The sequence below is a fragment of the Streptopelia decaocto genome, assembly GCF_964273445.1.
Source record: "Streptopelia decaocto genome assembly, chromosome: 19".
Classification (NCBI taxonomy): domain Eukaryota; kingdom Metazoa; phylum Chordata; class Aves; order Columbiformes; family Columbidae; genus Streptopelia; species Streptopelia decaocto.
Genome location: NC_138674.1, coordinates 1,199,929 through 1,224,441, shown reverse-complemented (window position 1 = coordinate 1,224,441; position 24,513 = coordinate 1,199,929). Strand labels below are relative to the sequence as shown.

The window sequence follows — 24,513 nt, the reverse complement described above, 5'->3', positions numbered from 1 at the left end:
CGGGCGCAACGGCTTCACCAGCGTTCGCTTCCGCCCGTTGAAACCGGCAGGGGCGGGGCTCCGCGCGGGCTCCGCCCACCGGAGCGACAAAAGCGGCGCGGGCGGGGGCCATAAACAAATTGGGGCGGGCGTGGTTTTATTTTTTTGTCCTTTTTTTCCTTCCGCCAGCGCTTCCAACGCCAGACAAAGCCCTTTATTGGGGGGCGAACAGGAGAGCGGCCCGTTCCCCTCCACCTCTGCCCTCGTGCGGCACCCGCCATGGCGCCCGGTGTCCCCCACGCTGCTGGGCGCTGCCTCAGGGTGACACTTTCCAAGCTGGAAGCTTGTGAGGCTCCATGGCAGATCACAGACCCGAGTCCCCCTCCCTCTGCTCTCCGCTCCATGCCCGTGTCCCGTTTTCCCCAGTTGTGCCCTGTGGCAGCAGTGAACATCCACCTGGTAGCAAGGACAGTGGGGACAGGTTGCCTGCTATTGTGGGGCACAGCCATTTTTCTCACTAAATGACTTTCAAAGCCCTATGATTTGGCTTTTTTTTCTTTACACGCAGCCTGGACTACGTTTAAAATCAAATTGCGGCTGTTGGGTTTAATGGAGGACGCTGTCAGCGCAGACGCCTCCCGAGGCCGCGGGACGTGCGGAGCTGTCACAGCCCGGTCGTGTCACCGGCAGCAGCTCCAAGGGTCACACGCTCTGACGAGCTTTGGGTTGAACTTTCTCAGTGCTGGCGGCCTCACCCGGCTCCATCTTCTCATCACAGCTTGGCCCGGAGTGATTAAAGACACCCAGAAGCAACCGCCTCCACTGAAGCCAGGGAGATAAGCGGCTCCAGTGCCATCAACCTGCTCGGGACGAGCACATGTCAGTGGTTGGTTGCTTCCTTCTCTGAGCAAAGTGCCTCTGTGGAGGCAAAACAGCCCCAGAACAGAGGCAGGACTGGGGTCAAACCAGCCCCGGGAGCTGGAGGTCACAACCTCCACCATGCACCGCGGGGACGAGGGACGATCTCTGCGCATGGGAGCAGCGGTTTGGATGGCGTTTGACCGCCACTTCTGGACTTGGCTTGGAGACAAAGCCCCCGCCTCCCCAGAGAGAAACCCCACGCCAAGGGGGCTTTGGTGCGGCGGCGTTGGTCCCCGTCCCTCCGCCCGCCCCTCCGCGCCCCCCCGGCCGCCCAGCCCCTCATCCAGGTGGATTCACGAGCTGGTGGACACACTGAGGACGTCACACTTACACGTGGGCACATTTTATTCTCTGGATGCACTTGCGCATTGTTTCTGCTCAACAGCCAAAGCTTTATTGATTCCAAACCATCACCCTTCTCCCCCGCCCCCAGCTCGCTTTATTTTTTCACTTTATGTAACCCCTTTCCCCCCTCGACCACTCTTCTGCTTCCACTTTGAGTATTATCTCTGCTCGGAGTCTGTTTTCTCAGAAGAAGCCAACTGACAATCCATTCAAAAATTGTTTCTCCCAAGAACCATATAAATTACATGCAAAACATTGTACATAGAGATTAATATCAAAATGCAATACAGATCAGGTGCACTTGAAGCCGGACTCTAGGATATGGCAAACACACCAGGGTACATATTGCTTTGAAACCACCATTTGTTTGTTTGTTTGTTTGTAATGTCATGCATACCACATAATATTCAGTCTTTTGTTTTGCATTTTTCTCTTTTTATACAAAAATACCAGTGCTTATTATACTTAGTTACTGGAAAAAAAAAAGGAAAAACTCAGATCTGCGCGCCCTCTTCAAAAAAGAAAGTTTTGTGGCGAGAGCATTGGATAAATATATATACACACACAAATGTTGGTTTAATACTGTATATATATATATATTTATTTATTTAAGGGGAGGAAATAAACTAAAGGCGGTTTTAGCCATGGGCTTTGCTCAATGAAAGGTGTATTTTTGAATTGTTGAGCAGAGATGTGCCGGTCTGGGTGAGAGGAGCAGCCGAGGACGGGGCTGGCGCTGCCCCGGGGGTCGAGCAGGGACCCCACGGCACGGGGACAGCCGGGGATGCAGGAGGACGATTGAGGGGTCGGACGCTCCGCGGGGCGATGGAGGAGCCGGCGGCGTGGAGCGGTGGTGGGGCCGGCGCTGCGGGGCGGTGGTGGAGCCGGCGCTGCGGGGCGGTGGTGGAGCCGGCGCTGCGGGGCGGTGGCCGGTTCGCGTGTCCTTCCCCGAGAGGCGCCGCTGCGAGGTCCCCGCGCTCACGAGGAGGTGACGGTGGCAGCTCCAGGACGGGGCTTCGCCGGTCGCCCCAACGTCGCGTCACCCCGAGAAGCGTTCACAGAGGGGCCGAGCGCCCGGGGCCAACCCGGCTGGGGAAAGCCAAAGGCTGCCCATGCTAAAATTTGGTTTAGTTTTTTTCCTTCTTGAGATTGTTTCGAAATTTTCCTCGAAGCTTATTGCACAAAACCTTGGAAAATTAAGTATAACCCCTGTGCAAATCAAAGGAAACCTTTATCACATAATGCAAATGCCTAAAAATGCCTGTTCGGCAATGCACACAGGACATGGTGTAATGTCTTTGGTACCAATCTGCCGATTTATTTAACAGAAAACCACCACCAGAGACCCTACCGTCATCAAGAACTGGATGCAAAATCACGTTCAGAGTGTTTTAATAACAAAGCATTCCAAGGCAAGTTAACACGTCTCGCAGGGTATGACTTGATTCCTGTCTGGCATGGCACTGTCCCCCCTGCGCACTCGTGGCAGTTCAAACAAAGCAAGAAAAGAAAAATATATATAGATATATATATATATATATCTCCCCCTCTTTCAAGGCATGTTGCAGAGTCCCCAGAAGTTCGTGCTGCCGCTCATGCCCTTCAGCGTAGAGCACCAATCTCCCCCAATTGTTTTGTAATGTCCTCAATAACTTAACCCAATAGTCACCTGCTGCCAGTATATCACTGAAACTAAATAGAAAAAACAAAACAACCCAAAAAATACTTTATAGAAAAGATGTATGCACAATAAACGTTTATACTTCAAGCAACCGGCCATACCAACATAATTTATATAAAAAAACATCTGTGTCATCCAACTAGCGTCTAGTAGAAAGATGGCTGCTCAGAGAGGGGGCGGGGGCATCGATCGCTGGGCGCGGCGACCCCAGCCCCGGGACCCGGCACCGGGACCCGCCGCCACGCGCGGGACTCGCCCTTTAGTCTTTGTCTTTAAACAAAATACATATGGCTGACGTAAAAATATCCGTTTCTGAGCTAAAGAAAACTATAGATTTTTTTTTTTTTTTGCATAATATTTATATATAATTATTTTTCCCCCTCCTAATATGGAAACTGGAGCAACAACAAAATATCAACTAAAGAACAACCGGAGCGTTATGGCGACCTGCTGGTCGCAGATTTCGGGGAGGGACTTGCAGAGCCTCCCAAGTTGGCTTGTTGTTGGTTTAAGTCTTTTGTTAACAGGTCTGAGGTATTAAAAAAATATCAAAAGAAAAATTGGATTGTGTCTCCCCCCCCCAACTATTTAATAAATATTTACGTAAGCTTGTAAGAACAACATATTCCCCCCCCCTTTATTTTTTTGCACATATTTAAAATAGAAAAAGTGATCTTTTAAGCAATGTCACCTCTGGCACAGACCCAAACCCCACAGCCGCCCCTCCTGCCTGTCCTGTCCCCGTTCCCATACAGCCCAAGGGAAACACCCCCGGGGTGGCTCTGGCTGGTGTGAAGGAGCGGGCAGGGTGGGACTCCGGCTCTGCGGTTGCACCGGGCAGTGGTGGCATTTGGTGGCGTTTTCTCCATGCTGTTGGCAGTGTAGGGCGCCCAGCCCGCCCCGCCAGAAGGACCTTCCCTCCTCCCACCCCAAGGAAGGGACGAGTGGGTGCTGGGCTGGAAACAGAAAACAAAACCAAAGACACTTGGTTTGCGGCTGTCGTCGTTTTTTTTTTTTTTTAAGGAACACTTAATTTCTTGGCAAAGTGGTGGCCCTGGCGTGGCAGGCGGTGCTGCAGGCAGTGCTGGAGAAGGCACGGGAGAGTCGGCTGTGCGTTCCGGAAGGAAAGGAAAGGGAAACAACCAAGAAACAACCAGCCAGGCCCTCGCTGAGAGCGCTCTGCTTCCCGGGATGAGCCCGGGCAGGGACGCGGTGAGCCGGTTACACCAGGCTCCCTCTGCTCCCACCCGAGCCAAAGGGGAGGAGAAGGCAGCAGAGACCCGGCGGCACCGGGAGGAGCCCACGGGGAGAAACTCAGCCCAACAAAGCCAGGTCCTGCTCCTGCTCAGCTCCACAGGAGGGGCAGCTCAGAGCCAACGTGCCCAGGACGCCTGGGACCTAAACCCGAGGGCGTTCACCAACCAGGAGCGTGGGGAGCAGCACAACGCGGGGCGAAGAGACGACCCTCAAAAAACGGCAGCGAGTGAGGCGAAGCCTCCACGCGGGACCTTCCCTGGAAGCCAACCTGCCGCCTCTGCGAGGAATCACCTCCCCTGGCAAAGCAGCTGCACCAGTGCTACGGAAACCAACGGTCCTCCCTTCGACCCCACCGGCTATAGAGACAACCAGACTCATCCCCTCCGGCGCCCGGGAGCCGACCCGTGCGCTGGCACCGACCCCACGCTCCCCGCGGAGCCGGAGCATCCTCTGGCTTCCCCAGCAGCCACCCGAGCTCGCACCCCGAGGCTGACGGGTTATTTAACCCAACGGGACAGACAAAACGGGCGAGAGTCCCTCTGCTCCCGCCAGCCGGAGCTGCTAAAGCTTCGCAAGGCTCTCACCAACGATTTCCCAGCTGTTCAAGAGCAGCAGCGATGCGGCTCTGAGGGGTCCCCAGGAGGGAGCCCTGTTTCCCACAACCATGGGGCTTTTCTTCACTTCTCCACTGCCAGTTCACCTCCACCTCGCTTTGTAGAAAAAAACAGACTCTCTTACATCCAGCAAGGTTACAGCCAAGTCACCAAGTTCCTTGTCTACTGATCTGGAAACAGAGAGAGAAACGCGTGTGCGCGCACAGAGGAGGAACGGGAGAGGCTGGGTACCATTTTTCAAGGTGGAAGACTGGTGTACATCCCTGTATCCGTCAGCCTGTGAGCAAACACCTTCCCCTGGCTGGGTTCTGTTGTTTATTTGTACACTTTTTCACTAACCCCCCTCCCCCACTTCCCACTGCTGGGGGAAAAAATCCCACAAGCGAAGAACAAACCCCAACATTAGAAGAAAACCCTAAAAACCACAAGTGGAAAAACCAAAGTCACAAGTGCAGCCCAGCCGTGCGGCTGGAAGCGTGCGTGTAAGACTACAGCAACGGAACCTGCTTGGAACATGCATTTCTTTGCAAAGTGAAAACCCCCTACGGGCGCATGGAGCCGAACTGGTGGAGAGGAAACAACCTGTCTGCTTCGCTTGGGCGAGTACCACTGAAAATCGGGGATGGAGATGCACGATTTTGGCTTAGCCGCTCTCCCAACACCCAGCGTGGTGGTACTCTGGTTCTCACTGCTAAATAATGGTTAAAAAAAATAAAAACAACTAAACCGAAACACCAACATGATATACGTATGAGCAGTTTGACATGAAGTGACCGCAGTGTGTGATCAGTTACTGGTGCCGATATCACACAGGGCGAAGGTGGAGGAGGAGGAGGGGGGTTCCAAGTTCTAAGGTCAAACCGATGTCTCCAAGCTGTGGAAGGGGCTGTCGGGCTCCGGGACGGTGAGCTCAGCTTGATCGCTGTCCACTGCATTGTTATTTCTGTTGAGGGCTGTAGATCCACCCAGGCTACCCCCACCTCGCTTTTTGAGTCCGTCAGTCTCGGGGTCGTCTTCAGCGCCGTCAAGGAATGGTGTTCGAGGCTCGTCTTCCTCCAGGATGAACTCCGGGTGAGTCATGAAGTTATGGATGGAGCTTCTGGATTCGGGTTTCTCGAGGCCTTCGTACAAGGAGCTACGGAACGCATTCACCACTTTGATCTGCCGGAGGCGGGAGCGTGCGGGATAAACAAAAGAAGGGTCAGTAGCGGCTACGAGAGGCCAGAGCTCCCAGGAGAAAGTACAACAAGAAATCAAGACACGATAAAACAAAAAAGCACAACAACATCAACATCACCACTGAACAGACAACTGAGTCAAAATGAGAGATCTACGGTGAACTAGGAGGGCCAACATGGAGCAGACTCAGGCACTAGGTGTGTGATGGGGAACCCACCGACTATGGGGCGACTTCAGAAGCTGCAAGAAAAGACACAAAAAAACTCAAAAAAAAAATCCCCCCAGATCACTTTGAATGGATGGAAGCCAAAATGTATTAGTTGTCGTTATGTGTGCGCACGCGTATCTGTGTGTATAAACGAGGACAAAAATGTGGAACTACAACTCAAAGAAGAGGTGGGTTAGGCAAACAGTGGGTTCACTTCAAGGCAAAAAACGCTACTGTGGGAGCCATGTGTGTGTGTTCTATGCCACTTTCAGGCCTATAGAAAGGAGCGGGCTTTAAAAAGGCATCACAAACTTTTCAAGCCCGCGTGAAGCAGCAGGTCTGAGTGGATGCCATGGCCAGTAACACCGGAGCAGGTACACATGCAAGAAGGAAGGCAGCTCCGTGCCAGCTCCTCGCAGCTGCACCGGGACCCTTCCCTACGCCCACATGCTGCAGAGATCCAGCGCTTTCCAAAGGCAGCGAATTCTTTCGGGTGCTCTGCACGAAACGCAATCCCAAAGTTTGCTGGCAGCCTGGCCCTGCAGCGCCCCGTGAAACCCGCCGGGAGCCGGGCTCAGCGCGCCAGTCCAGCCTGGACAACCAGGGTTCGGCTCTGCCGCCTCCGCGGCACCGGCAGGGTTGGTCTGGAGACCAGTGGGGACGGTGGGCAGCGCTGGATCCGCTGCTCCCTCCGGCTCCTCTGGAAATCCAGCCCTGAGCCCCTCCAGATCTCACCCTCCCTCAAGGCCAAGTCACAGTCATTCAGTTGGATGGGTGACAAGCGCCAGGTCCAGCCGAGGCTGGGGCAGGGGCTGCGGCAAAGCTCTGCGCCCCAGCGTGACCTCGACAACCCGCACGTGCACGTCGTGTGCGGCAGAACACGCCGGGCGTCCCGCACGAGCTCTCCCGGGTTTTACAGGAGCACAAAGTCCTTGCTCTGTTAAGCAGAGCTCATTTTGGACCAGACCTGCTCAACTCCTCCTCTCTGAGGAAACGCTCCAGACCACCATGAGGCTTTGTTCAGCAATGCCAGGCGGTGAGGGGGACAGGAACACGTCCCCATAGCAGTGCCAGCCGTCCTGCTCTGTCCCCTGCCCCGCGGAGCCCTGTCCCATGTCCCCCGCCTGCTGTCAGTGTCCCTGCAGACTGAAGCTGGGGCGCCAAAGGGAGAAGATCCCCAGGCCCCACGAAGAGGGGTGCTCCTCCACAGCATCCCTGCGCGACACCCCAAGAGCCTCCTCAGCACCCAGCCAAGGAGCGTGCGGAGCTGCTGCAGGGAGAACGATTCAGGTATCTCCTTGCAAATAAAGACACGTGCGTGTTCTGCCACTTCTTGGTGAAGGGGCTGCGGGTCTGGTGGGGGAGCAGAGGCGACAGCCCTTCTCCTGGTGAGATGAGCCGGGTTAAACCGCCCTGGGTCTGGGACACGGGCAAGGCTGGCAGGAAAGTCACCAACCAGCGCAGCCAGCGGGAGCCTCCTGCGGATCTTTGGTCTCAGCACAAACGGCACCCACAAAACCAGACGGGAGCAGTTACTAAAAGAAGAGTCTCATGCCTGGAACCCTGGAGGGTTTACCTGCAAGATGCCTCAGGGTTCCCCGCGCATGAGGGATGCCCTGAGTCCACTCTCCATCTGGCTCGGAGAGGTGGTGCTGCACCACGGGGCAGCAACGGGGCATCCCCGGCACCGGCCCGGCACGTCCCCGGCACCGGCCTGGCACATCCTGCTGGGAACAAACCAGCCCTGGCACACACACCAGCACATACACGGGAGCTGGATGACAGACCCTCATGAGATGAGCGTGGGCCAGGTACCCCCGTGATGCCCGAGCACCAGCTGGCCTGCGAAAATGAAGGTTGATGTAGGTGGGAACAGCAATTCGGAGCTGTGTTTGCTGCACCAACGACACAGTAAGATCCTGGATAAATGCAGTGGTTGGCGTGGATGCACAGCACACGGGAGAGCGCCAAGCGGGCCACCTTCCAACGATCTGTCACACCATCAGCATCTTGAGAACTGCAACTGCAAGCACTGACCCCTAAAATCAGTGTGCAAAACCAACTAAGCCAAGTGTAACCAACCCAAACAAGCTACCGAGAGCCTCTGTGATGCCAAAGCAACTCAGTCTAGTCCAAGCCCAGGGGAAGGAGCAGCTCCACAGACGCTGTCCCTGCCCCACACCTCAACACTGCCGAGCCCAGACCCTGCCCCATCCCACCCGCAGCTCCACCATTACTTGTGCTGCAGCTTTCCCCAGGTTTTCTTTCATTTCACCATCTCTGCCAGCAACTGCTGATAAATTAATTCAGCTGTTCCCTTGTCAAAGGAAGGTAACAGCAAGGAAATGTGTTCTGAATGAGCCAGGCAGTGCAAACACAAATGAAATTCTCCCCAAGCAAGCTGAAAGCTCAGCGCCACCTCCTCTCCACCTGAAACCTTTGCAACCTGCATAACCTCCAAGTTTGGCATTTATTCTCATTTCACACCATCACTGCAGCACCGCAACGTGCTGGGCAAACCCCACTGCTCACACGGAGGTGGAAATTACATCTTCTGCAGGAAGCCTCCACCAGCTCCACCATTCACCCCGGTTTGCTTTGCCCAGCTCTAGACCCTCACGGAGACCAGCTCAGCGCTGCACAGCACGTCCGAGGGTCATCCTGACCTCCCGCTCCTCCGTCCCCGAGAGGGACGGGGCAGGAGGGGCTGCGAGGTCCAGCCCCCCCGGAGTGCAGTGGCAGACAGAGGGACACCGTTAATCCATACGGGGGGAGCGGAGCTTGGAGAGAGGGGAGGGAAGCGGCAGAGAAACAGAGAGAAGTCCAGGCAGAAAACCGAGGGAGGACTTAGCGACCTGGGTTAGCTCCTGGTAGAGTTGTTTGCTGCCTGGAAGGGCACAAGCTATCCAAGCGATCTATTCCCTTGCTGCAAATCGGGGAGAACGTTAATGCACAGACTGCAAAAAATCCTGCATTTTGGTCTTGTCCACCCAAGCCCAGTGCCCTGAGACCCCTCTAAGCAGGTCTTCTTCCGATTAGGAAGTCTTGGTGGTGCACAGATGCGGTCGGGAGCAGACGCAGCTGTGCTGCTTCGGAAACTTCGGGGTTAAACAAAAAAAATTCGAGCATCAGTGTCGGCTAAATAGAGAGAAAACAAAATTATCAGAAATTCTCTCTTCTCTCCCACAGTGTATAAACAGTGGAAACTGAAAGCTATTCAACAAGTCACCAAGGGTATTTCTTTAATAAGACGAGAACACAGAAAATGACTGTGCAATAAAAAAAAGCCAATTATCCAGTAAAGATACACTACCTACTCACAGCCTGGCACAGCCCTGCAGAGAGAATTGGCGCTCGCGTGCTCGCCAGCCCGTCTGCGCCGCTCGCGGGAGCGCGGAGAGGGGCCCAGCACCAGAACGGGCTTCTCCTGGGGCTGCAGACCCCGGCCAGGCTCCGGCTTTGCCACTGACCGCGTCCACCTCGGTTTGCGTGCAGAGCGCCGCGTGTCGCCGCGCCCAGCGGCACCAGCGTGCGCAGAACAAGCACCCGGGAGCTGCTGCGGCGGTGACACCGGGGACCCGCGGAGCCCCGTGCCGTCCCTGCAGCGCTCCGGGGGACACGCGACGTGCGCGGGCTCGCTCCGCCGTCCCGCGCCGCATGCAAGGCGGGACAGGGGAGGCTGCGTTGCTTACAAACCAGCGGCTCTGATGTGTCACCGCTGGCCAGCTGAGCCGCAGCAACCGGCTGCTCTCGCACGCCACCCGGGCTCCCAGGAGCAGTAAATGCACCTTCTGGCCTGTGTGCAACGGCACGGAGCGTGCAGGCAGCGTGGCAGCGCGGCTCAGCGCCCCCGGAGCACAGTGACAGCTGCGGGACGGCCCCCAAAGAGCTGCGCAGCCTTGGGAAGCGGCGCCTCTGCCCAGCCCTGCCCTGCTGGGCCTCCCGGGCTTGGGCAGAGCCGTGAAACAGCAGCTTTTAGTTGCTTTTTTTTTTCCACAGCAATGCTTTTAGTTGCTCTTTTAACAAGAACTGCCAATTTTGCACCCCTCGTGGGGGTGCGCTCATACACCCGTCCTGCAAAGGAGGAGAAGAGGTAAAAATGGAGGAAGCAACAAGGACTGGGGTGGAAGGACCAGAGAGTATCGTCAACTTGTTAAATATACAACAGTATAAAAATTACTGGTTTTTCAAATGCTCTCCCCACCCCATCCTTCGTTTTGGAAATCAGTGTGCGAGTCAAGGTTTAGAGGGGAAGAGAACAGGCTGGGTTAGGTTGGTGCAGGTGCTCTCTGTGGTTATTAGAATCATGCATTGTAATAGACTATCACTCACTGCCCGCAGGAGGAGATGCAGCAGCAGCAGCAACAGCAGAAGTGGTGGGAGTGGAATTGACGGAGGAAAGAGCTACATGGGTTGGGCTAGAAACATTTTTTACATCGTGGTGCTGGCTCACGATGGAAGGCTGTCTCCTGAGGGCTCCCTGCAAAGAGGAGGCGCCGGTCTGGAATGTGTAAACTACGTCCATCTGCAAAGAACCAGAGAGTGAGATAGCGTCGCCCCGGCCAGAGACAGGGAGAGGGGATGGGGACAGGGAGCAGGGAGGGCGGGCAGACACACAGACAGGAAGGAAGGAGGGAGAGGTGGGGAGGAGAGCGCCCCCCACCCTGTGCTCCCCACGTCTCGCAGGCACGAGAGGGCAGGGACTGTCCCACCACCAAGAAAGAGATTTGCGTTGGGAGGGAGCGACAGAGGAAGCACCTCAGGTTATCCGACAATCTGCAGGAGGAGCAGAGAGAGAGGGTGGGCAGAGGTGCAAGCTGGAAGCTGGTGGTCCAGAAAACTGCACTGGGAAAGGGTTTCTGGTCTCTCAGCCTCCCGGGATGTACGGCCAGGGGGGCGAACAGTGCTAACCCACAGCTCCCGCAGCAGCTGGGGGGCTGGAGGAGGTTGCGGCCCCTCGCGGGCTCCGCGCAGGGCTGGGGAGCAGAGCTGGCAGGGGTGCAGCGAGGAAGCCCCTCGGTGATGGGCCACTGGCCCCTGCGGATGCACAGCGAGCCCGGAGGACCCGGGCAGCAGCCACGAGTCACTGTGGCTTCCCAGACTGTCCCTGTCCCCGTCACTGGCGGAGCACACAGCCCCAGGACACCTGGGACACTCCAGAGCCACTGGCAGCTCTGTTCACCCTGCAGGTATTTCACACACTGCAGCTTCATCTCCCACCATGGAGGGACCATCTTTTCCCCACGTGGGGAAGAGTCCTTGGCTCTCGCTTCAGACACATTGATTCGGGTCAGAAATCCACAAAACGCTCGGGCTGGACCTGCTGGCTGCTCTGCTCAATGTGCAGAGCACCACAGCCAGGAAAGGAGCCACCAGACAGGCTCCAGGGCATCCCAACGTCCAGGAGCATTTTGCATGTTGCAAGAGCTGGTTCCAGCCCAGGTCCCCAGCAGCTGCACGGAGACACCTCCAAGGCTCTGGCTGCACACCTGGTCACCGGTACCGCAGCCATTCGTACCTACCAAAACTGCAACACACCTGGAGCGCTTCGAAGCAGCCCAATGCTCCCGAAACAGCCCAGTGCTCCCAGCGCATCTTTCCTGTGAATGAGCTGGCAGCTCAGCACCCCCAGCGGGCAGCGCTGCCCTGGCCCCCCCACCACTCCCAGCTGGTGGGGTCAAGGCTGAACCTCGCCTTGAAACCGTCAAGGCAACATCTCACAGAGGAGAAGCAAAGTTACCAGGGCACAACACGGCTGCTGTGCTGGCCCCAGAGGAAGAGGAATGGAAGGTAACATAGCAGCCCTGGGTGCCAGGAGCTGCTGGGGACCCACAGTGTCCCCTCCATGGGGCAGCTCTGCCCCAGCCTCGGGAAAAGCCGAGGGACAGGGACCTGGTGCAGGGAGCTCTCCCTGCCCTGCCCAGCCAGCAGTCTGGGGGAAAAAAACACCCTTTCAGGAAAAACTGAGTCAGAGAGAAACATATGGAAAAACCGTATAAGAGATTGATTCTCCTCCCCTTCTGTGCTGCAGGGACAAGAGCTCCAGAGAGCTGGCAGGGAGGGGTGGCAAGAGCCCTTGGCCAAAGGGCCATGGGGGAGGACAGAGCAGCCAGAGGGAGACCAGGAGGGTCTGTTGCTGGCAGATCCCCCTGGGAGCCGCGTCCCAGCGGTAACCAGGAGCAGCTTCCACGCTGTCCCACACGTAGGGCAGCTCCTGAGCCCCCTCCTCCGCTGTGCGGGGGGCCCGTGGGCAGCACATCCAGCCCCCTGCCCGTGGGACACTCTGCTCTGCACCACAACAGCGCGGTGACCCTCCACACCCCCAGCCGTCCCCAAAAACCAGGCTGTCCTGGTTCCCCAACCAAAGGCACAGGTGGTGGGAGAAGTCTAGCCCAGGAGGCCACGGCGTCCTCCGAGCAGTGGCCATCGCCTCTTTCCACACAGAGCCCCTGGAGAGAAAGAAAGAGAAAGAAAGAGAGAGAGAAGGAAGAGCCCCCCCGGACCCGCCGCCCCACGGTACCTGTGTCTGTATCCTGTTGAGACCCCGGAACCAGAGGATCTGCCCGCGCCGCAGCTCCATCTCCGCGTGGTCAATCTCGTCCACGTCTTCAGGCAGCTCCTCCTCTGGGATCTCCTCCTTGGTGATGCCGTGTCCAGCTTCCTTCAGGAACTTCAGGCGGCTGGTTGGGACAGTGCAGATCAGCTGGGGAGAGGTGGGGAGAGAGCGGCTCCTTAGCCCATGGGCTGCAGCAGCACGGAGCCACTACCGGAGCATCCCTGCAATGAGCTGCCAGGACTCGGCTGAGAGATGCCAGGTGGAGGCGAGACACGGCACCCACGGAGAGAGCCCAGAGAAGGGAATGGAGCTGGTGAGGGGCTGGAGCACAAGTGTGATGGAGCGGCTGAGGGACCCGGGGGTTCAGCTGGAGAACAGGAGCTGAGGGGAGACCTTCTGATCTCTGAACTGCCTGAAAGGAGCTTGGAGCCAGGGGGGGTCGGGCTCTGCTCCCCAGGAACAAGCGCCAGGAGCAGAGGAAACGGCCTCAAGTTGCGCCAGGGGAGGTTGAGGTTGGATTTACGAACAATTTTTTCCCCAAAGGGCTGTGGGGCATTGGAACAGGCTGCCCAGGGCAGTGCTGGAGTCACCATCCCTGGAGGGCTGGACAGACGGACACGAGGTTCTCAGGACATGGGTTGGGTTAATGGTTGGATTCGATGATCTTGAGGGTCTCTCTCAACCAAAGTCACTCTATGGATGTGCCCCACTGCAAGCAGCGTGGGAACGGGTCACTCAGGGAGCTCCTGCTCTCTCTGGGGCTGTGGTGCCGGGATGGGGCATCACCCCATGCAGAGCTGCCTGGACAAAAGCCTGGGGAGAAGACGGGCAGCGAGGGAGTAGGAAGGGAAGGGAAGGGCTGCAGCATGGAAGCAAATGCTATTTTTTTTCAGCCTGGCTCTTACCTGGCCCCAGAGGAGCTCCCCCACTCCAATAAAAATACACCAGAACCACTGGCTGAGGGTGAGCCCGGAGCAGCTGAAGGGCTTCCCACCAAACTCCACGATGATGATCTAGAGCACAGGAGAGAACGAGTCACCCAAGGGGAGCTCCACGGGCTGCACAGCACAGCCACGGGACAGACATCTCCTAGAGCCACACGTCTCTTCCTCCCTCCCTGGGATCACAAGAGGAGCAGGACCTCACATCTAGGCCAGGAACTGCCCAGGACACCAGAGGTGCGCTGGCTGCCCGGCTCTGGCATCTCCCCACATACTCTACACCCCAGTATCCAGGTTTTGCATCACTGAGAAGCTGCTGGAGACGAACAAGGACACAGGACAGAGCTGTGGGCAGTGCCTGCAGCGGATACAGGTCCTACCTGCAGCACGGTCCCCTCCCAGCCCCACCGGCTTGTCCCCGCAGCCTCACCTGAGCTGCAAACGTCCCCAGCACCACCGTGCAGAAGATGGGGTTGCGGTAAATGGACTCGAAGACGTTCCTCTCCCCGTGGATCTTGCGCGCATTGATCTCGTTGAACAGCTGCATCATGACGAAGGTGTTGAAGACGATGGTGTAGTGCTCGGTGGGCGGGGAGTGGAGCGGAGCATTTCGGCCGCTGTCGATGTCAAAAAACTTCTCCCCTAAGCAGACAAGGCGGTTTGGGGAGGGGATGGGGAAGGGAAAAATGAGATCCCACTCCTTGCTTCTGCTTTGTGCTACTGGAGGTGGAATTAGGATCCCAGGCTCTTGCTGAAGCTCCCTTGACCCAGCCGGAGCCCCCCATGCTAACCCCACTGAACCCTTATTTCCTTAAAAATGTTGAAAAGCTGCTGCCCTGGCTAAAAGTGCCTCTGGACCCAGAGGGGTCTGGAGCAGCCCCACACCCTGAGCGTAAATCCTCTCCCTTAACACCCCTCCACTTCCCATCCAGGACTAAATAAGCTCTGTCCTGCCCAAGGGGGGTCCCCAGTATTGGTGAGGAACGGGGCTGGGACTCTGCCCCTTTCCTCTTCCCCCACTATTCCACGAGGCCGGAGAGTTCACCTGCAAAAAGCAGCGTGAAGATGATGGTGAGCTGGTACACGGCGTGCCCCAGGATGTTCTTCATCATGGTGCGCGAGATGAGCGGCTTGTTGCGGCCATAGGGCTTGCGCAGCAGCAGGGACTCGGACGGGGGCTCCGTGGCCAGGGCCAAGGAGGCGAAGGTGTCCATGATCAGGTTCACCCACAGCATCTGCACAGCCTTCAGGGGAGAGTCCTGCAGAGACAGGGGAAAAACCCCACATGATGCCATTGAAACTGCCCTTCTCGTCACTCCTCGTCCCGCGGGAGCTCCCTTCTCCCCCCAGCAGCCCCACGGCCCCGCACCTGCGTGATGCAGGCGCCCGTGAAGGCCACGATGACGGCCACCACGTTCACGGTCAGCTGGAACTGCAGGAACTTGGAGATGCTGTCGTAGACGTTGCGTCCCCACATCACCGCCTTGACGATGCTGGTGAAGTTGTCGTCCGTCAGGATGATGTCCGAAGCCTCTTTCGCCACGTCCGTGCCCGCGATGCCCTTGAGGAGCAGGGAGAAAGCGATGGGTGAGTCACGGGGTGAGCTCCACGCTTGCTGGCTGCCCAGAAACAGCCCCGAGAGAAAACCCCCCCGGAGCCAGAGGAGCCGGCGCCAGCCCTGCGTTGGATGGCGAGTGCTGCTGTGGCCGCACCAATGCGCCCGAGGGAGCGGACGCTCCAAAGCAGCGAAGCTTTCAAGGACAGACCCCGGCTCTGGAGCGCAGCTCTGAGCCACCAGCAGCTTTACAGCCTGTCACCAAGTGCCCAGAAGGGACCATAGTGCAGCAGAGCTGGAAAACAGCTTATAAACACAGCGCCCTCCTTATGCCAGGAAACACAGGCATCCCTGCCCAGGCATCTCTGCTGCAAGGAAGAGCTGTGACCTCTAAATAAGAGAAAGAATTTGGCATCCTGAAGCCCCGGTGCCTTCCTGGTGCCTTCTACCCCGTGTGAACTGGATGGCAGCCCCACAGCCCCCCCAGCAACACCTGCAGCATCCCAGGAGGACGCGGTTTGCTCTGCAGGAGCTGGGCTCTCTGCGGTTCTCACCGCTGGCACACAGAGGCGCTCGCTTTGCAGTAATTAAAGGCACCGAAGTGATGCCTGAAAGGAGCTGGGTCCCCGGTGCTTTCCTGGAGAAGCTCCCTTGGGATTTGCAAGATCCATCTCAGATAGAAATAGTTTAAGTGTTGAGAACAGCCAAGTGCGCTGTTAGTTTCTCACCCCAGAGAGCAAAAGCCACCCCCAGGGAAAACCCATTGCCCGCCCGTACCATGGCAAAGCCAACGTCAGCCTTCTTGAGAGCCGGGCCATCGTTGGTCCCGTCCCCGGTCACCGCCACCACCTGCCTCTGGTCACCAACGGTGCTGTCAATAATTCCTGAAACGGAGACAAGCAGTTCAGAGAAAACAACCCCCAGGGCAGGCTCCCAGCAGGAATTCTGCTGCGAAGGCAGCCAGGCAGAGCAGAACGAGGCACCGGTGAGATGAAGAGCTGGCGGGCACCCACCTTTCACCAGCGTGTGCTTATCCGTCGGGGAGGAGCGCGCCAGCACCCGCAGCTTGGGCCAGACCTTGTCCAGCTGCTCCTGCTCCACCTGCGGGACAAGGCACGTGTGAGAGGGGGACAGGACGCCCAAAAACCTTCTGCCCCACCAGAGAGCAAACCCCAAAGGGACAGGACAGCGCCTTGGCCTCCAAACACCCGCACAGCCCTGCGGCTGCTCTGGCTGAGTATCCCAGCAAGCGGAGGGACCAGCTGCGTTTATCCAAGGAAAACGCAGCAGGATTTAGTGCCAGGCGCTGCTGAGGCCGTTGGAGAGGCCGCCCACCACCACGCAGAGTGGGACTCGGGCTGCTCCCCCACCTCTCCCTTCTCGTTGCGGATGAGCCGGTTGAACTCCTTCCCCTCCAGGCACAAGAAGTCCTCCCCCGGCAGCAGGATGCCACACTTGGTGGCGATGGCGCGGGCGGTGTTGATGTTGTCCCCTGTCACCATCCGGACAGTGATCCCTGCCCGCTGGCACTTCAGGATGGCATCCGGCACCTGGGGGACAAGGACAGAGTTGGGGGGCAGGCAGGCAGGGCACCCTGGTTCTGCACCCCTATGTGGTGTCTCCAAACAGCTTTCAGCCGCATGTGGAACGTGTCTGGCTGGCGCACAGCCCCCTGTAGCAGCTGGTGGAAAGTCTGGGTGGAAATGCCCCAACACCAGGTCATTTTGTCCGGGTATGGGAGAGAAGCGCCCACAGCAGGGAGCTGGCAGCGCAGGGCACTGCAGGGATGCACAGAGGAGCTGCTCCCTTTCATAAGGGGCTCGTGGTCCTGAGCAGCAGGAACAGGGGCTGGGGTGGGGGACAGCGCGGGGTTTGGTACCTCTGGCCGCACAGGGTCCTCGATGCCCACCACGGCGATGCAGGTCAGGTCGGACAGGATCTCGTTCTCGCTGTCCCAGTCGGGCTCGGCGCTGGCGGGGAAGTCGCGGAAGGCCAGGCAGATGGTGCGCAGGCCGTGGCAGGCCATGGGCTCTATCACCTTCTTCACCATCTCATCCCGGTCCTTCACCTTGAACACCCGAGGGTCTCCGTTCTTGTCCAGGATCCTGGTGCACCTAACGAAGGACCGGGATGGAGGGTGAGGGAGATGGGCGGTGCACACGCTGTCAGCTCAGCGATCCGCTCCCCAGCCCCAAAACAGCCCCTTTCCCCAGCTCCCTACAGCTCTACCAAAGCCACCCTAAGAGAGTTCAACACTTTGCACGGCAGCACCTCCTGATTTCACCTCCCCGCTCCAGAGCAGCTGGACACCCTTCACCCCATAGCCCCCCAAAATAGCTCCATGGTGCATGGAGAGCCCGAAGCCCAGGGGACGGGGAGGGGACCATGCAGCAAGGAAGGACAGTTACTTGCGGAGGATGATCTCGGAGGCTCCCTTGCTGTACATGCGGAAGCCGCCGTTGCCGTTCTTCACCACCGTGCTCATGGACTTGCGCACAGAGTTGAAGGTGTAGACCTTGTAGAGCTTCTCCTCCGGCACCTCGTTGCGCACAGCCTGGTAATCCTGCTTCAGGTCCAGCACGAAGCCCAGCAGGGCGCACTCCGTCTTGTTCCCCACTTGCCGGGGGAGCCCCCCTTCCTTCTCGGGTGGCTGCAGGGGAAAGAGGGAAAGGAAAAGTGATGCCAAAGCCCAGGATGGGAGCTGCAGGGATGGCCGGCAGCAGGAAGGCCAGAAGACAGGAGGTTGTTGCCCTCCAGCTCACCAGGATCTTGGACGTGTAGGCTGAGTTGATGGCGACGCCGTTGACGATGAGGTCCAGGACCTTGGGCAGGATGGCTTCGGGGTCGGGGATCTGGCGGTAGTGGGTGTCCCCCACGTAGGCCTGCACCACAGTCATGCGGTTCATGGTGAGCGTGCCCGTCTTGTCCGAGCAGATGGCAGTGGCGTTGCCCATGGTCTCACACGCATCCAAGTGTCTCACAAGGTTGTTGTCCTTCATCATTTTCTGCAACAGGCACCACGAGCAGGAGAGTCAGAACCAAAATCCTGAATTTCCCCATCATGCCCCCTGTGACCTCGCTGCATCGTGGCCTCACCTTCACAGAATAGGCCAGGGAGATGGTGACAGCCAGCGGGAGCCCTTCGGGCACAGCCACCACCAACACGGTGACACCGATGATGAAGAACTTGACGAAGTACTGGATGTAAATGGGGGTGCACTCCGCCAGCCAGGGCCGCCCCTGCACCCCAAACGTGTCGATCACGAAGTACAGCACCAAGATGATGACCGTGATGGCCGACATGATCAGCCCTGGGGGACGGGACAGAGCGGCAGGTGAGGGGACGGTCCCTTCTCCCCGTGCCACTGGGTGACATCTCGTGCCGGAGGCCACTCACCCGCCTTCCCGATCTGCACCGCCAGGCGCGTGAGCTTCCCCTGCAGCACAGACTTCTCCTTCTTGGGGACCTTCACCTTCTTCTTCTCTTTCTCCTCATTTTCTACCCCTTCCTGGCTCTTCAGGGGCTGGATCTCTAAGGCCACACCATCCTGAGTTTTAGCTACAGCCCAGGGCAAAACAAGACACCACGTGTGAATAGGAGAGACCGGGAAAACCTGTAGGAGACCACTGAGAGAGATGGTGGTGGGAGAGAGAGAGAAATCCCAGAACAAGAACCATTCCCGACGACACACGCGTCTGAGCACATGGAAACCTCGTGTCCCTGCCCTGCCACCTCTCTATGGGGCAGTTTGCTGCCGTCTACCCCAGCCCCATGGATACAGGATCCTCAGAGCTGACACTGGTGATGTGACCCCTGGTCACAATGCTGCAAGAAACACCCTGGCCTGGCTCTGGGGTGGGGACAGGTCACCTCCAGCCTCCCCATGGGCCGCTTGACGCCCTGCAGCAGACGGGGAGCACTCTGGGCTGAGCCCAGAGACGCTCTGGTCCCCCCGGTCCCCAGTGAGCACCCCCAGTCCCCCCACAACGCCCTGTGGGCAGCTCGGCAGGAATCGCTTGCCAGGGGAGTGGCTGAGGGGGTGAGATGGAGGGGACGGTTAGAAATTCAGATGGAGATTGAAGAGGGATGAGGCAGCTCCTTGAATCCCAGCCCTGAGCCGTCCACCATGGTTTCAGCACCAGGCTTTCAGCCGCTAGAGTTGGTCTAGTCCAGCTGAAGGTCTGCACCAGGGAGACCCAGGGCAGCTGGAGGTTTCGGAGAGGGTGGGAACCCCCCCAGGAGGCTCCTCTGCAGCCGTCAGGGCTGGAGAAGCAGCAGTGGCCCCAAAGCTGCCCAGGGACACCCCAGGACCTGTCCCCTCCCGGCTGACTCCACTCAATGGCTCGAGACACCCTAGAGCCCACAGCAGCTCCACATCGGACACCTCCACGGTTACAACAGAGCCAACACGGACAAAACAAGCACCCGGACACAGTCTGACGGGAAGGAGGGAAACTCAAACTGCTGAGAGGAGAGAGAAAGAGAGAGAGAGAGGTGGAGAGAGCGGTGCAGAAATGGGCTTCCTCCACAGCCTGCAAAGAACAGGGTGAGAAACACTGGCGAGGAGACGCTCACGGAGTCGAGGCCATGGGAGGAGAGGGTGCAACTGTCACGTTGGCCAAGCCCCAGGGGCCATTTCGCCACAGGAACAGCGGGAGGGGACCCACATCTCTCCCCCCGCCGTGCCCAAACAGACCCTGCAAACGGGCAGTTCCTGATGGGCACGAGGGCTTCAGAGCCACCAGGTCACAGCTGTGGCTCGTGTCAACACGGATGCAGCTCGTCCCAAGACACGGATGCTCCGCCAGCGGTCCAGGCTGCTGGAGGAGCCCTGTCCTCCCTGCACAAAGGCTCTGCCCCATGCAGGGCACAGCCAGCCCATCCCAGCTCTGCACACCCGCGGTGGGGCCGGGGGCACCGCCATGCCAGGCTGGGGCCACTGGCCACGGGACCATTGCACCCTCTCCCAGGACAACGAGGCGAGAGTCCCGCCGGAGCAGCAAAGAGCACAGACTGATGAGAAGAAGGAAGGAAGGAGGAATGCTCGGTAGTTAGTGTGGTGCTGGTTCAAAGGATGGAGAGGCTGGTTACCTTTGTTGCGATTTTCGGGGGCTCCAGTTTTTTTACCTGTTCAAAGAGAGAAAGGGTGGGGGGCTGAGCACACGGACCCCCGCTCACCGTCCGGCTGGTGGGACAGCCCGGGGACAGCCCTGCTCCGAAGGGCCACGTGCTGCTCCGGCAGCGTCTGTCACCTCCGGCCACCACGCAGCACCGTGCCCACGCTGCTGGGGGGCAGTGGGGAGGGATCCCCCCCTGAGCTCACCGTACCTGCCTGCGTCACGGGCACTAACTGCGTCCCACGCATGTGGGTGTAGCTTGTTGCGCAGTGGCGGATGCTTCCCAGGCAAGGGAGAAAGGCAAAAAGCAGGTTTGATACATCTCCTTACCTTTCTTCACCTTCTTTTCCTCATCTCCTTCTCCCGCGCCCAAGAGAGTGAAGATGATTCCGGTCTGGGAGTTGATGCCCACGGCCGTCACCACCATCCTGCCGGATCCCTCCATCACGTGGGTACCTGGCACAGCGGGGCGGCCACGGTGAGACGGGACTCGCGGGTCCCATCCCGTCCCCAACACGGCACCCTGGAGCAGCCCCCTCTCTGGCGGCACAAACCCAGCCCGGGACCCTCACCCGACAGCAGCATGGGGTCTTTCTCCAGCGATTTCTTGACCTGGTCTGACTCCCCGGTCAGCGAGCTCTCATCTATTTTCAGGTCGTTGCCCTGGATCAGGATCCCGTCTGCCGGCAGCAGATCACCTGCGACAGGAGCGAGGTCCAGGGTCAGCCCCGGCACCGGAGGCGGCTCCGTGTGCCAGCAAAAGGACCCAAAACTCAGTCTCAGACCAAATCCAGAGGGAGAAGCAGCAACAGATGGGTATTAAAAATGATATCAGATAGCTCCAAAATCTTCACTGATGTACAAATACATTTTTTTAAGGCCTTTTTCTCAGACAGTGCTTCCCCTTACCTGGTTTTACTGAATCAACATCATGTCCTTCTCAAAGCCTCCCAATATATCCAGACTGTTACACCACCCATCACCCACCCAGGCAGAAAAATCCCTGTGTGAAAATCAATGCTGTGTTGGATCAACCTCCTTCCTGATGGGAGCAGCTCCCCCGGTAAACAAGGAGCAGGACCTAGTTCACCCAACGGCGACGTCTCCTTGCTGAGGAGGTGTTCACCAACAAGGAGATGGTTGTGAAAATGAGTCATTTTTGAGACCAGCAGGTTGCTAAAGCAACACAAAGCTGCCTGGAGCTCCAGCTCCGGGCTGGCAAGCAAGGGGAGCGGGATCCAGCACCCGCACGGGAGCATCTCCCACTAAAGGAGGGAGATTCAGGCTGGACACGAGGGAGAAATTGTTGGCCCTGAGGGTGGTGAGAGCCTGGCCCAGGTTGGCCAGAGAGGTGGGGGATGAACCATCCCTGGAGACATCCCAGGCCAGGCTGGACGGGCTCTGAGCACCCTGAGCTGGTGACGATGTCCCTGCCCATGGCAGGGGGGGCACTGGGGGAGCTGGGGAGGTCCCTCCAACCCAACCCATCTGTGACTGTGTGACAACCCAGCCACCGCCACCTCCACTCACCGTACTTGATCTGCGCGATGTCTCCCACCACGATCTCAGCCACCGGGATCTGGATCACCTGCCCTTTGCGGATGACCGTGAACTTCTGCTCCTGCTCGATGCGGCTCTGGAGGCCCCGGAATTGCTTCTCCTTGCTCCAGTCATTGAAGGCGGTCACCAGCACCACGATGATCACCGAAAACAAGATCGCCGCCCCCTCGATCCAGCCGGCCTGCGACTCGCCCTCGTCCTCCACGCCGCCCGTGGACTGGCCGCACACTGCGCTCAGACGGAGAAACCTCGTTTGCACAGACACCCCCGCTTTCCCCAAGTAACACACACAGAGCAGAGCCTGGAAGACAGTTACTCCTCCCTGAGCTGGTCCAAGGGCTTCCCCTGCTCTCAAGAGCGTTTTTACATCCCCGGAGGCTTTTTTCACTTTTCATTTTTGGCAGAGGTTGGGCTGAGAGAGCTGGGGTGGGAGCTGGGACAACTGGTTTCTATTTCCAGTTGCAGCACCCAGCCCGCCCTCCGCTGCGTGACCGTCCCGTGAGTCACCGTCTCCCTGCGCCTCCAGCTCCTCCAGCGACTCAGGGACCCGGAGGGGACACTCGCCCAACGCCCTCGCTCAGTCACACAGGGGGTGACACCCCTTGGTCTCTGAGCATCTTTTGGGGGAGCAGGAAGAGCAGCTCTGAGCCACGTCGTGGTGACAACTATGTCCAGACATGGCCATCGGCACAGGTCCCTAGGGAGGGGTGGCACTATGCCAAGGACCCCAAGGATGGGGAGAAACCACCACCTGATGGGTGAGCTCATCTGCTCCAGGGTGGAGGGACAAACGGGGTGACCTTCCGGAGACGGCACCTGTCCCAAAGCCCTGCTCCTGCAGGGTCCCCACCGAGCACCCACCACGCCGTGGGGACCACAGGGACTCACGTTCATTGTCACCGCCCGGAGGGTGGTAGAAGGACAGGCCCAGGGAGATTATGGCTGCGATTTCCAAGATGATCAGCGTGACGTCCTGGAGCGCCTCCCACACTAACTGCAGGAACGTCTTGGCCTTTTTGGGAGGAATAAAGTTCTGGCCGAAGACCTGCCGCCTCTTCTCCAGGTCGGTCGGGTTCCCGGACAGGCCTGGAGTGAGGAGAGATGGAGATGAGGAAACCCCCCCCGGCTGCCCCGCAGCCCCCACCAGCACCCGTGGGAGCCCCGCAAGGAGCAGCTCCAGGGGGTGCACGAGGTGCAGGCGAGGAGCAGCCACGGCTTTGCTCCTGTCACCTCGGGGCAGGGGACAGCGCGCACGCCGAGCCGCCTCTCCCCGCTGCCGCAGCCTCGCAAGCGCCCGAGTGCCAGTTAATGCCAGTTGGCACTGGCCGGCTTGTTTACATGCTGCATCAAATTAGCCGTAAATCTGGCACCGTGAGCGGCGCTCGGAGCTGCCGGAGCCACCTGATCCCTCTGCTCCTGCCAGCTCGGAGGAGCCGCCGCCGCTCAGAGCCACTGGGCGCAGCGGGAGCGTCTCCGAACGCGGCCGAGCCCCACGGCCGTGCCGCGGGGTCTGGGGCAGCCAGGGCAGCCCCTGTGCGGAGCTGGGGGGGCACACGGGGCTGCTCCTGTGGAAAACAGGGGAGCTGGGAGCGAGGAGAGGGGCAGGACACCCCCGGGCTGGGCTGCTGCTCCCCCCAGCTGCAGGCAGCAGCCTCGGAGAGGGGGGCGAAAATGGGGAGCCCCTGCCCCCAGGTAGCGGGGACTGTGAGCACAGCAGCTTCCCATGCCAGGGCAGGGGCCAGTGACGGCAGGTGACAATTCACCCCCCAACCCGGGCATCCCCTGCATTAAAGCCATTAAAAAGCTGATGGGGCGCAAGATGAGAGTGGCCACCCCTGGCCAGCACTGCAGCAACCGAGCCCCACAGTGACTCCCCACCCCCTCCACCTTAAGACGCCATGGGGCTGCTGCCAGCTCCCGCGATGCACTGGGATGCACCGGACACAGCGCGGTGCCTGGAGCAGCCTGGCAGCACTGCCCCCCCGGGTCTGAGGCCTCCCCACCAGCTCCATTGCACCCCAGCCTGGGGGGGGACGCAGCAGGATGAATCCCATTCTGCCCCCCATGCACCCCCTTTCCTGCTGCACCAACACCCCGCGGCTGCAGGGAGGGGACGCGCTGGCAGAGCAGCCCGGGTGTCCCCACCCAGCGTGACGATCCCGGGATCTCCCAGCCCATGCGGGAACATTTCCCGCCCCACGTCTGCGGCGGGACGGATGGAAAATATGGCAAAGCAGCGCGGCATGACTCACGCCAGCGCCAGGGCCCAGTGGACACGGCGTGTGCTGTGGGACGCACATGGGATGCTGCCACAGGGCATGGGACGGCGCAAATGTGGCTCCTCCAAAGCCTTTTTTGCTATCTGGGCTCAACAGAATGGGGTTTGGGACAGGCAAAGGAGCTTCACCTCCCGATCAAGAGGGTGAGGCAGGGACACGCTGGGGACATGAGATACGGCGACATCAGCCAGAGGCTGGGAGCGGCTGGGGATGGCGGGACAGCCCCGGCTCACCCTCAGCCCGAGGCAGAGCCTTTCGGGTTCGCTCCCCCTCCCCTCTCCTCCCACCCCCAGAACAACGCGCTCCCAGTTTGGCAGGGC

At 58.9% G+C, this 24,513-nt stretch overlaps 1 protein-coding gene across 8 annotated transcripts in view; it reads right to left on the bottom strand.

Moving 5' to 3' along the window:
- Nucleotides 1-2,620: 2,620 nt before the first annotated feature.
- Nucleotides 2,621-24,513, bottom strand: part of ATP2B4 (ATPase plasma membrane Ca2+ transporting 4) — a 39,599-nt gene continuing 17,706 nt past the window's right edge. For 4 of the 8 annotated variants that reach the window (XM_082068974.1, XM_082068975.1, XM_082068977.1 and 1 more), the window contains exons 3-21: nucleotides 22,803-23,000; nucleotides 21,885-22,142; nucleotides 20,927-21,052; nucleotides 20,685-20,810; nucleotides 20,329-20,364; nucleotides 18,634-18,795; nucleotides 18,333-18,547; nucleotides 17,999-18,241; nucleotides 17,645-17,886; nucleotides 17,116-17,350; nucleotides 16,607-16,786; nucleotides 16,250-16,337; nucleotides 16,014-16,120; nucleotides 15,051-15,242; nucleotides 14,727-14,940; nucleotides 14,112-14,323; nucleotides 13,646-13,753; nucleotides 12,705-12,887; nucleotides 2,621-5,958 (exon numbers count right to left, since the gene is read on the bottom strand). In XM_082068974.1, coding sequence (XP_081925100.1) covers nucleotides 5,653-5,958; nucleotides 12,705-12,887; nucleotides 13,646-13,753; nucleotides 14,112-14,323; nucleotides 14,727-14,940; nucleotides 15,051-15,242; nucleotides 16,014-16,120; nucleotides 16,250-16,337; nucleotides 16,607-16,786; nucleotides 17,116-17,350; nucleotides 17,645-17,886; nucleotides 17,999-18,241; nucleotides 18,333-18,547; nucleotides 18,634-18,795; nucleotides 20,329-20,364; nucleotides 20,685-20,810; nucleotides 20,927-21,052; nucleotides 21,885-22,142; nucleotides 22,803-23,000 — 3,431 coding nt within the window. In that variant the 3' untranslated portion in view covers nucleotides 2,621-5,652. Of the gene's footprint in view, nucleotides 5,959-10,516; nucleotides 10,710-12,704; nucleotides 12,888-13,645; nucleotides 13,754-14,111; nucleotides 14,324-14,726; nucleotides 14,941-15,050; nucleotides 15,243-16,013; nucleotides 16,121-16,249; nucleotides 16,338-16,606; nucleotides 16,787-17,115; nucleotides 17,351-17,644; nucleotides 17,887-17,998; nucleotides 18,242-18,332; nucleotides 18,548-18,633; nucleotides 18,796-20,328; nucleotides 20,365-20,684; nucleotides 20,811-20,926; nucleotides 21,053-21,884; nucleotides 22,143-22,802; nucleotides 23,001-24,513 lie in introns of all 8 variants that reach the window. The other 4 variants (XM_082068981.1, XM_082068979.1, XM_082068980.1 and 1 more) reach the window with 4 other exon arrangements.